Here is a 12,986-nt window from a genome sequence, read left to right as displayed (position 1 = left end):
TTTGATTTTATTATGTGTTTGTGCTTCTCCTACGTATTGGGAAAGGTAATACATCATTTCATTTTTGTCTTTCTGTTAAATCCTATTCCTTGCCACGTTTCTTCCCTTTCCTTTGTTTGGGATTTATCTGCTGCCTAATTAACTCTTAAAACATTATTATTTTTAATTAATTAATCATTGAGTATCTATTTTGAATGAATCAATACATTATCATCGAATCGCAAAACTAGACTTATTTCACTAAAACCCAGAGAATGAAATTCCATGCTCCTATCCCAAGATTCTTTATTCACGATTTGAATTCCATTTTGGTAATCATTGTTTATTATTTTTCTTCCAAAAGTTGTTTTTAGTTTAATTAATTGATTGAATTATTTATTTATAAATAAATAAACAAGTATTAATTATATAAAATCTAAAAATATCAATAGAATGTATCAAATAATTTTCTTAAATAATAAAAAATATTAATTAACTATTCCATGTACTTCATTTGTGGGATGCAATAAATAAATGTTTACCCTAGAATCCCACCATTATTCACTGTTTTTTTTCTTTTGATTTTTTAATTACATAATTGGAAGTTCTACAGTGCGTCATCCTTAATATACAATTAAAAAAAGATATTATTAGTTTTGTTATTATTTAAATAATAAAATCGGTAAAAATTACCTAAAAAAATATTATTTCTACTTAAAATATCAATATTTTTTAACATTTATGGTAAAGTATCCAACAATAACAAAATCGGTAGAAAAAATAACAAAACCGGTAAAACACCCAATAATAGAAATAATAATGTTTCCAGTAAATTTTTACCGGTTTTTTATTTAAATAATTACAAAATCGATAGCAACTTTTTTTAACTGTATATTAAGGCTGCCGCACATGATTATTTCCTCCATAATCTTATACCAAATCTAAAGTTAATTATTTTTTCTTACTGACATAGTGACATGTCAGCATGATCCTGAGCAAGCTTATAGCCTTCAATTAGTTTTTAATCACAAAATCTTATACCCTTTTTTGTACAGTATGAAAATATGTATTTTTTATAATTAATTAAATGTAAACCCACTAAAATAAAATTAACGATGACTTGGGGGAAAATGAGAGCATCAATTGTTGACTTTAGAAAAATGGTTTAATCTGGATTTTTATTAGTTCAATTTTTAATTTTTTTTGTTATGTGTTGATTTAAAAGAATTATTAATTTTTTATTCAATTGATCAATCTGATTTAAAATTTCAACGCAAAAAAAAAACAAATTTGAAAAAAAATGAATAAAGACAAAAGAGACTGATACTTATCCGTCAAAAATGCTTTTGTTTGGCTGAATATGAGTGTTTTTCTTTTCTTTCAGCTTGTTCTAAAATGCAAAGTACCTGGGAATTCAAGCTTTCTTGTCCTCAACCTCCATTACTTTCCATGTACTCACTATATATATATAATTAAAAAATCGAACATATTCATATGCAATACATGCTCGTATATGATATTCATCCCTAAATTCGAAGTAATGGTTTTTGTAAAGTTGCCATTATCCCAGCTTGCATGAAAGAGAAAAGTGGAAAACATTAAGCGAAGCCAATACGAGAAAGAGAAGGTGTAATACATCAATTGTTGATAAAATACCTAGAAAAAGCATCTCTTTACTTGGTTGTGAGAACCTTGACTTTTGATTTTACCAGTGGGGGGGGGGGAGAGAGAGAGAGAGAAAAGTTAAGACCAACCAAATGATAGGGGGAAAAGAAGATGAACATTGACCAATCAAATGCAATCTTTTCCTTTTCAAAGTTCACCATGTTATTGACTACAACCTAAACGCTTCGGATTGTTCAAGAAAAATAAAGAATCAGAATAATGGAATCAGTACTTTACATCGATGGGATGATCATTCAAGTAAAGACTGGTCAAAGACAGATGGATGGCATGTAAGAATACGCATCAGCTAAGTTCCAATTATGGGAAAAGTCATGAAAATGACCCCATGTAGTTTCCCACGTGTAGTTCACCTAATCTAGAGGTAGTGGTCATCTCATGTCAAATGGCATTGCACCAGCTTTTTCCCATAAGAGGCACCCCACCAGATAACGAGCTAAGCCTAACTTGGAACTATATCTCGAGTGATATACAAATCATTTTGAGACTTTTCATTTTTCTCGAAGCATCTAGATTCATTATTTGTATTTGGATATGAAGATATAATACTCGGTCCCTCTAAATTCTAATATAGGAAACAACTTGTAACAAAACATCTACATATAATCGAATATTTACATGTGTCTAAATAATATCATCATTTCATGTCTCTAAACCATTAGTACTTCAAAAAGAAGCTTTGAGTAATATGGAGATATCATAAATGTGTCCGATTACGTGATTCAATTTGAAAATATCATAAATATGTTTGATTATGTGATTCAATTTCTTTCGAAGTTTTCCTTTAAAAGTTCTCCAAACATCATATTTCGCATCCATATAATATATAACATACTCAAATGTCAAATTCAAATATTTTAAAAATATATGAATCGGAACAACAGAGTGATGTGTGCTGCTTCATCCACACTCCTGTTCACATTCACATGTAAATTTATGGGATATTGGGATTGAGAAGGGAAAGAATGAAGGAGAAGTTTTACTTGATTTGAAATGAAAGAATGTGGGGGCAACTAGACATTGAGAACTTAATTGCACTACCAAACTAAAAAGCTAGTGATTATTATACCAACTGGATCTTAATAGGCAGCATGAGATAGTGATTTCAAATCAAATCTCAACATCTGTACTTTTAATCCATCAATCGTCACCCAGATTTGCAGGAAACTCTCCCAATTACAGAAGGAGGATTGCTCAGCTCAGCTCAGCTTAGAACGTAACATATGACGTATTAAACAGTATTTAGCTTTGACTATGTCTTGCTGGATGGAAGGCCTTTCAAACTGAGACATAGAAATGGCTTGGAGCCTGCAAGTCAGTGGCTAATAGTATAAGAATGTTCATAGTCAATAAACAACAGACCCATAAAATGCATGATATAGTCATCCAACCCCATGTTCAATCATCTCATTCCACAACTTGAAGACATTAGCAAACTGGCACCATTCACTAAACTTTCTTATCAGCACGATATGGGTATCACTGGCTGGTTGACAGCTCATTTTTCTCATTTTCTTCCAAGAGCTCAAACACTTCTTCCCCAGTTCTTAGAATACGAAAGAAAGCATGGTAAGTCTGAATTGTAGGAGTGAGGTCCTTCTGCAACTTCTCATCAAAGACTTGTCTAGCCTCATCTGTCTTTCGCGCTTTGCATAGCGGCTTTATCAGTGAATTATAAGTAACAACATCTTGAGCAATACCATTCTCTTCCATAACTTCTAGAAGATTGATGGCCTCTTTTACATGCTTAGCCTTTGCAAGAGCATAGATTATATTGATAATTTCTTTTACATCTTAAGTAATACCATGGCTTAATCTCAATCCACAAAAAATTCTTAATTTTTCTTAATCAATTGATAATAAACACACAAATTCTATAAAAACAACGTTCGAATCTGAGACCTCTAAAAAGAACACTTCCTTTTACTAATGAAATCACTCAAAAAAAAAATTCTACTTTTGTCGCTTTGAATCAAGCTTTATTGTGTTTTATTCTAATCCTGCCACTTTCTTCTGCTTTGTACTAGTTCTCACGTGAGGACTCGGAGCAGAGAGAATTTCATTCTCCCAAACAGTTCGCACCTCTGATTCTCGCACGTCGATTCAAACAATCAATATATATAACCTCTTTTTTGAAAGACGATTGATCTAGCTTTAGTTTTATCTCTATTCACTTTCTTTGCCCTTTAAATGGAATTATTAAGCAAAATGATAAAGTTGTTAGGAAAACAAATCTAATTCATAAGCGTTTTACTTTTTTTCTTTCACAAATATTATACTAAAGTTATATCATACTCACCCCGGGAGTGAATAAATAATTTTTTGATTAATATAATTTACTTAAAATGGTAATATCATAAAAATCCTTATTAACCTCCTATTTGCTTATTGAACGCTTAATTGTAGATATAATTGTAGGTAAAATACTCGCGATATAAGCCACGTTGTAAGAAATTAGCTTCTAAATAATTTAATTTACAAAATACAAATTCAAATATCTAATTAAATTGTTTACTTCCTTTCAAAAAAAAAAAATTGTTTACTTTCTAAAGAATAACTTAAAAAGAAAAGGTTATGTAATGCAAGAGGAAAATGTGTGTTTTAACAACTTGTTAACTAACAACAATATTAGAAATAGTTGGTAATCTGTTACAAGCTAAATGAACTAATTCAATTAAATCTCACAAAAATTATAAAAATCAGGAAAACTAATAAAAATGTATATTACCAATGAAGAAGATTAAATGAAACTTTTCCCTTCCTATTATTCCCCACCAAAAAATCCGATCTACAATATGAACGTTCAATGGTTCTTCGTTCTGCATATCTATCGACAGTGAATTCGATTAGGAAATGTCGATGCTTAAGAATCCAAAGTCATCGAAATTTCTAGCGAGTAATTTAAAAGCTTATGATGCTAACCTGGAATTTTTACTTCATGATGATACAGCTTCAATGGCACTACCTAGGGGCCAAGCAGCTTCAACGAAGGAATTCCGGTATTTCACTTTCTTCACCAATGTAATATATTGGTAGGGATCAAGTCCTGTCCAAGAAAAAAAGATAGGATGGGTTAATGAGAATCCTAAGATACCTATGAAGTACGAAGTTCATAACTTGAATTCGATGCCAAAATTATAGGCTTACCAAATCCATCAACAAGTAGAGTGTACTCGTACACCAGATCCATGCATATATACGGCAGGTTATTCTCGCCCAAATCTTTATATGTTGTTTTAGCATCTGCATATTTGGTTTGACAAGCACGTTTAGCGGCATCTACAAACGAACGAGGCTGAACTTTTGCAACAGGATCACTTGCTTTAATAAAACCGGCCTGTATTCATAAACAAATTAGTTAGAATGGCTAATCCGTTTGTTCTGTAGTTTGTTTCAAGCAATACAATTCTCAATCATGCAAATACCTCAGCAGCTCTATCAAAGAAAAATGAAGCAACAAACAGATTCTTCTGTCCATCTCCACCTCCGCCGTTCCATATGCCACCAAATGTGCACTTCATATGCGTGCACGAATCATTTACTTTAAGGGCCTTGAGAGTCAACCTTCTGCATTCTTCCATACTTGAACCAGATGACAGTGCGGATGCTTTATATTCTTCTCCTCCATATTGATAAGTACCTTAGAAAGATGAAATGCCCAATATGTTAAGTACTGAAATGGCAAATATTCTACCCAAGGAAAGAAGGATGTTATAACTCCTTGGACTATTTCATTATTTAAAGCATTCAAAGTTTTTTGGAATAAAGAGATGAACTACAATTTTGAGTAAAGAGTTCATTGTCTGGTTAATTGCCGAAGATTACATTTTCACTGATCAAAGCACTAAACTTTGTAGAGTTCATTGAATCCGTATATCATGCTTGCCGTATGCAGCCCAAATAATTAAAAGAATGCTCTTTGTAGAGTTATAGTTGTGACCAAACAAATTCAAACATACCATCAAAATCCTCCAAGATACAAGGGTTCCCAGACTCTTCAGATACCTTCAAAATTTCTGCTCGAGCTGCCAATAAGCCATGGTGCAAATAGCTGCTCACGAAAAAGCCAGAAGTATACAAGTAAATCATATAATTAGAAATCTCAATATAAATATGTTCTCATGGCTCATGAGACTACATAATCATATGACTGAATGGAGACACGAATAATAAAATTGACAACTAAAGGAAACACAATCCATCATTTCAAATCACTAATAGAATCCTAATTTGTCAAAATAAGGGCACCTGTGAACATAAAGGTGATACTTTGATCCCTTCAGATACATTTCATTTACATAACTGTCCTGGCCAGCTGGTAAACTTGGAGCCCTTGAAGCAGCATTCTCAGAGATGGCATATGCCATTTGAACAGATCCACCACCAAGATCAACTATGCCAACAGTGTCCCGATATGTCCTCCCCAAATTTCCTAAAAGGTAATTTATAGTCACCTACAAAAGAAGGCAGTTAAGAAAGTCAAAATTTGGTCCATTGGCCCAATCAGTAGGAAAAATTCCAAAGGTTCCTGATTCCCTATGTAAATACTTTATTCTAGTTTCCCTTTGTTCCCCCTCAGGCTCGAGCACTTATCATAAAATCATCTTGATAAGACCAATCATGTTGATCAGAAATAAGGTTAAAATATCAAGCAGTCCTTGTACTATACCCAAAAGTTCAGTTTAATCTATATACTATAGATCTGAGCACTTCAATCTCTTATATGTTCGATACTGGAGAAAATAAGTAAATTCAGTAACAATGTTAATGGAAAACCATCTGAAAGCTATAAGTTCTGTCAGATTTCAACTAATGTACTTTATAAGATTTCAAAATTTTAAATGGTTTCCATTAATATTGTTACCAATTCTACTTGTTTGCATCTATATCAAACATTTAAGGATTAAATTGCCAGTTATAAAATACAAGGACTGAATAGCACTTTTGACTATAATTTAGAGATTGCCAATATGCTTTAACCCCGGTTATAGTAATAAAAATAAAAGCAAACTATAGAAGTACAACAAAATTTAGCATATCATACCCACTCATAAGAACCTTCTTGAGAGCCGTCCAAAATTTTGACCCCATTTTCCTCAGATTTAAGGGTGCTTCGACTTTTCAAAAGTTCCCTAACCTAAATATATATTTTTAAGATAGCATTAGCTTGGGGAAATGGCAAAGTAAATGCTATCAACAAGCATCTGGAAAAACAATTACTGATTGCAAAATTTTATCAGATGCGTCGCCTCCTAATGCCCTCAGACCAGCAGTTGCCTACACAAATTTGAATTCCCAGTTTTTCAGCAAATTATGAGACTTAAAATGCAAAAAATAAGAATGCAGAATACATTTAAGTGGTACCTACCCCAACTCTGACAGGAGTCTTTGATCGCAGATCCATTGGCACAACACTTTCTGCCTTGTCAAGAAGAGAACTTAATGAATTTGCTGCAGTCTGTGGATCATTTGCATAGTAGCTCAAACCTGGTTTGAGCTAGAGCAAAACAAACAACATAAAACTAATCAATACTTGGAAAACTGCATAAAATTCAAGAAAATGTTTCTTCCACGACCACGGCACATAAATAAAACGGCAAGTTGAAAAAGACCATACAATTGATGTTTGAAACTTCTCTTTAAGTTAGAACCTTACTTTAAATATGGGCCAAATTATGTCATAATTCACAAATATCAAATAAACCACCCTGTTAATTTTGCGGTTCTCATCCAAATTTCAGATTTAAATCCACAACTACATCAACGACAAAGCTAAATTCCAAGTAAACATAACTCGATCTAAAAATTTACTAGGTAGGGAAAAAGAAATTACCTGCTCAAAAAGCTCTAAATCAGAACCAATTGGAACAAGATCCAAATTATGATCAAAACAATAAACATGAACCCGACTTCCGGAACTCCCCGCATCAAAAATCACAGCATAATTCCTATTCCCTCTGGAATTCGCCCCTACTCTCCTGCTATTTAACTCGATCTCCTCCAGCACGGCCGCATCAGACGCCGATTTACCCGGCAATACGTATAAGAAGAAGATTATAAGCACAATAGGGATGGAGATAACCAGCAAAACGCCTCGGTACTTATGGATCTTGTCGGAGATGGACTCATGCTTGGCCATTGAACGCTTGATCATCTTTTCGGAGTGATCGTCGGAGCCGTTTCCGTTCGGAGATAATAAGGCTCCGTTCGACCCGGACTCGAGGAGTTCGGCTGAGGATGGTGTTCGGTACCGAATCTGGAAGTTGCCGGTTGGAGCCGGTAATGGCTCCAGATCTTCCAGGTTTCTGAACTTCGGTATTTTCGAATTTATATGAAATTTAACCTTGAATCAGAATACCAAAAAAATGTAAAAAGAAAATGTGATGTGATTTTCAAAGGATTAGGATTGAAAAAGAAAATGAGAAGAGAAAGAGCAAATGTAGTGGGAGCGATTTGGGGAGGAAAGCAAGGGATGGGATGGGATGGGATGGGATGGGAAATTGATCGATATTTTTTCTTCTATCTTATAATTTTACATAAAGTAGAGGAATTTTAAGTTTTTAACGTATTAATTAATTTTTATTTTTGAGAAATAGAAATTAAAAAGTATATATATATATATATATATATATATATATATATATTTGTATAAATCCTAATCATCGTGAAGTTGCACAAATCAATTTCTATTAATGTTTAAAGAAATTGTTATTGTATCTAGAAGTTACAAATTTAAGTATCAATGACTAATAATTGAATATTTATTATTAAATAATTAATAATACTTATAACATATATTACTTTATAATCACTTTATTTTAATAAAAAAATCATCTTCAAGTTATTGTGTCTCTTTTCTTACTTTGGTATATTAAACTATTTTATAAAAATCATCATTAATAATTAACAAAATTAATTCAGGTGAAAAATAACTTGATATTGTTTAAATAGATTTTGAATTCGAAGTCTTATGTATGTAGAAAAACTTTTATTGTAGACTCACTCATCAAAACTAATTGTGCGATATGAATTAATCCTAATTAGTCATAACAAAAACTCTAAAATCAAGAGAGGAAAAAAAAGGAATCATCATTAATATTTATTTTTTTTCATTTTTAAGTCATAACAATTTAATGACGAATTTATATTATATATATATATATATATATATATATATTTGATGGAAAAAATATTTCGTTCTTAATCATTTAAAGAGATTTATACTTAATAAAAAAAAGAATTTTGTAGCTTCATAATATATCAAATTTGTATGTCAATATAACATTTATTATTATTAATTTTTTGAACAATTTTTACCTAGAGAGAGGGAAGGTAAATTTTATTTATATTGAACTCACAATCTAGACGAAAGAGAATGTGTAAACTTAAAACTTTTAACTATATGTTCTCGTTATCTGAGAGGTAATATGACAACCAAAGGATCGAGGAGGCCTTGGCATAATCTATACTCACGAGTAGGGGAGTTCAATCTGTTAGTTCAACTAACCGATTGAACCGAACTTCTAAAATTTCATTAACTGATTTTTTTTTTCTTTAACTTTTAATCGAACCGATTTTTTTTTTGAAAATAATTAACTAAACCAAACAAAGTCCAGTTAATCATTATGTTAGCCGAATTATCTGAATTTTATAAATAAGATATAATATATATTTTTTGGTTAATTTGGTTGGTTATTTCGATTAAAATCGAAGTTTAAACACTCTAATATATTAATAATATATATAATATATTAAATTTTTAATAATAATTTTGGTTAATACAGTTAACTCGGTTAATTGAACGATTTTGAACCGAATTAACAGATAACTAAAGTTTGAAAAAATATTAACCGTTAACCGAACGAACCTAAAATCAACTGATCGATTAACCAAAAAAACTTCGGTTCGATCGGTTAAATCGATTATAACCAAAATTTGAACACCCCTACTCACGAGCATAATATGACGTTCATGATGAAAATTGGTTATGCACTCCTTACCAAACCATATGAGTACTGGACTCGGATCTTACGCCACAAATGTGATTGAAGCTTGTCCCCGCTCGAATTATCGTGTGACTTGTTCACCTTTATGGTGTGATTGTTGCGGAAGACGGCTATCAGATAGAGCAAAATCGCAACTGATAATTTGAGAAAATAAAAATAAAGATAAAGAAGACACACAATTTACGTGAAAAACCCCTAAATAATATAGGGTAAAAACCACGGGCAACGGTAGAAGAATTTCACTATGAGAAAATAAGAATTACAACCTCTCTCGATCTACCAAGGAAAAAACAATGATAATTTTCTCTTGATAAAAAGGAGAAAATAACTCTCAAGAAAACTCTCTAAATTCTTTAGTATTGGGAGAAAGCTAGAATGATTTGGGATGGTTTTGAAGCTAAATGAGCTAGGGAATTTATAGTTGAAACTTAAGGACTAATTTATAAATCCCCTAAATTATAATGACTAAAATTATGATTTTTCCATTTTCCAAATTCAACTAATTTAGTTGCAATTTTTAACAATTGCACCGAAAGCATTCGGTGCATTAAAACACCGATTTGTTTTCTTTATTTTTCAACAATCTCTCACTTGAAGATTTGATTGGAACAATCATATCTTCACACTATTTTTCTACCTTGTACCTTCATGTTGCTTACGTCTCTGACAGGCCACACGATGATCGACACAAAGTAAATTTATCAGCATTGGTTGCCTTCGTCATGAAATCTGCTATGTTGTCTTTGGTATGGATCTTATGCATATCTACAGACACTTCTTCCACTTTTTCACGAATGAAATGATACTGAACTCGTATGTGCTTTGTCCTTAAATGAAATGTTGGATTCCTTGCTAGATGCAAGGTGCTTTGACTGTCACAAAATAGAGAGACATACTCTTGATTGTGCCCAAGCTCCTCCAATAGCATCTTCAACCAAATAGCTTCTTTACTGACTTGTGTAGCTGCTACATATTCTGCCTCTGTTGTGGATGTAGCCACAACTGGCTGCAACTTAAAAACCCAGCTTACAGCTCTATCATCAACTTTGAACACATATTCTGTTGTAGATGTGCTTTTATCCAAATCTCCTGCATAGTCAGAATCGACATACCCATTGATAAGTAAGTTTGATCCTCCGTAACATAATGCAACATTTGAGGTCCCTTTGATGTATCTCAGGATCCTCTTTACTGTGTTCCAATGCTCTTTGACTGGATTCGCCATGTACCGACTAACCACTCCCGCTGCTTGTGCAATGTCTAGTCTTGTACATATCATAGCGAACATTAAACTTTCCACTGCTGATGCATACGGTACTCGAGACATCTCCATCCTCTCTTCTTCACTACTAGGACTCATACTGGAGGATAATTTGAAGTTAATAGGAAGAGGGGTAGAAATTGGCTTACAATCGGCTTACAATCTTGCATGCTAAATCGTGACAAGATCTTCTTCAAATAATTCTTTTGTCAAATCCAAATCTTCCTATTACTTCTGTCTCGGTGAATTTACATCCCTAAAATCTTGTTTGTTGATCCCAAGTCCTTCATTTCAAATTCCCTAGCCAGTTGTGCCTTCAATTCGCCAATATGATCTTTTTTGGGTCATGCAACCAACATGTCATCCACATACAACAACAATATAACAAAATCGTTATCACCGGACCTCTTAAAATAAGCACAAGGGTTTACATTAAGTCTGTTGTATCCAAGACACATAATGAAGGAATCAAATCTCTTATACCAACACCTCGGCGCCTGCTTTAGACCGTACAGAGATTTGTTCAACCTGCAAACCAAGTTCTTCTTTTCTTTTTCTTCGAAACCTTCAGGCTGGAGTATATAAATCTCTTATTCAAGATTTCCATGAAGAAAAGTTGTTTTAACATCTAGCTGCTCTAGATGTAAGTTCAATGTAGCACACATTACCAAAACTACTCGAATTGTTGTTAGTCGAACCACAGGAGAAAATATTTCATTGAAATTAATACCTTCTTTTTGAGCATATCCTTTGACCACCAGTCTTGTACGATATCTTTCAACTTGATCATCACCATTTCGCTTGATTTTGAAGACCCATTTGTTACCAATTGGCTTCCTTCCTTGTGGTAGTGACACAAGGTCCCATGTATTATTTTTATGAAGGGCTTCGATTTATTCTTGCATTGCCATTATCCACAGTGAAACATCTGAGTTGTTTATTGCCTCCTGGTATGTTGATGGCTCACCGTCCTATGTTAAAAGGCAGTATGCAATATTACATTCTATAACATAATCTTAGTGCCAATTGGGACGTCTTCTCACACGATCTGATTGGTGAGTTATTGGAGCTTCAGAACTCTCTGGTTCTTGTTCATCATGTGCTGGTTCTGCTTCAAAAGAATCTCCTTGTTCAACCTCATTTTCCACATGTATCTGTGTAGTCTCTATTTTTTAGTGCTATCATCGTCTTCTTTTCTTTGTAGCTTATCTTCTACAAAGATAACATCCATGCTGATGATTACTTTGCGGGCAGTGGGATCCCACAAACGATACCCCTTGACTCCATCAGGATACCCCAAGAATTTGCATTTCCTGGATTTTGGATCCAACTTTGAGATTTCTTGGGAGTTGTACATCACGTACACAATACTTCCAAATACATGGAGGTTTGAATAATCAGTTGGTTTACCAGTCCACATCTCCATTGGTGTCTTCAGCTCTATTGCAGTTGATGGAGCTCGATTCACCAAATAACAGGCGGTATTGACTGCTTCTGCCCAAAATGATTTTTCTAGGCCTGCATCCCTCAACATCGCTCTTATTCTTTCTAACAAGGTTTTGTTCATCCGCTATGCCACTCCATTTTGTTGAGGAGTGTTCGCCACTGTGAACTGTCTTTTGATGCCTTCTTTCCTGCAAAAGTCATCGAATTCTTCGCTTGTGTATTCTCCTCCATTATCTGTTCTGAAACACTTGATCTTATTTTCAGAATCAAGTTTCACCCGCGCTTTGAAGTTTTTGAAAGTTGAAAACACATCTGACTTCTTCTTAATAGGGTACACCCAACATCTCCTGTAATAGTCATCAATAAATGAGATAAAGTATTTTACTCCACCTAGGGATGTAACTGGTGCTTGCCATACGTCAGAGTGAACCAATTCTAGAACACTTTTGCCTTTAGAATTTGACGTGTTGAATTTCAACCGGTGTTGCTTATTTATTATGCAATGCTCACACAAAGGAAGTGTTACCTTTGTTAAGCCTGGAAGTAGCTTTTGCTCCACAAGGACTTTCATTCCTTGTTCTGACATGTGTTCAAGTTTCTAATGGCATATC

General features: G+C 33.3%; 1 protein-coding gene across 2 annotated transcripts; it reads right to left on the bottom strand.

Annotated features, from left to right (window-relative positions):
- Window positions 1–4,310: 4,310 nt before the first annotated feature.
- On the bottom strand, window positions 4,311–8,129 carry LOC120161703 (apyrase 2-like). Of its 2 annotated transcripts, none has more exons than XM_039171916.1 (10): window positions 7,496–8,129; window positions 7,031–7,159; window positions 6,883–6,939; window positions 6,707–6,799; window positions 5,911–6,116; window positions 5,622–5,713; window positions 5,088–5,302; window positions 4,810–4,999; window positions 4,585–4,708; window positions 4,311–4,489 (listed from the first exon to the last, which is right to left on the bottom strand). In XM_039171916.1, exons 1-9 carry the CDS (start codon window positions 7,814–7,816, stop codon window positions 4,599–4,601), a joined length of 1,413 nt encoding a protein of 470 aa, XP_039027847.1. In that variant the 5' UTR covers window positions 7,817–8,129; the 3' UTR covers window positions 4,311–4,489; window positions 4,585–4,598. The 2 variants fall into 2 exon arrangements, with proteins under 2 accessions (XP_039027847.1, XP_039027846.1); XM_039171915.1 differs by having other exon boundaries at window positions 4,311–4,481.
- Between the last annotated feature and the right edge of the window lie 4,857 nt (window positions 8,130–12,986).

Source organism: Hibiscus syriacus, unplaced genomic scaffold (assembly GCF_006381635.1).
Source record: "Hibiscus syriacus cultivar Baekdansim isolate YM2019G1 unplaced genomic scaffold, ASM638163v2 tig00111402_pilon, whole genome shotgun sequence".
NCBI classification, from domain to species: domain Eukaryota; kingdom Viridiplantae; phylum Streptophyta; class Magnoliopsida; order Malvales; family Malvaceae; genus Hibiscus; species Hibiscus syriacus.
This window is presented reverse-complemented; position numbering and strand designations above follow the sequence as displayed.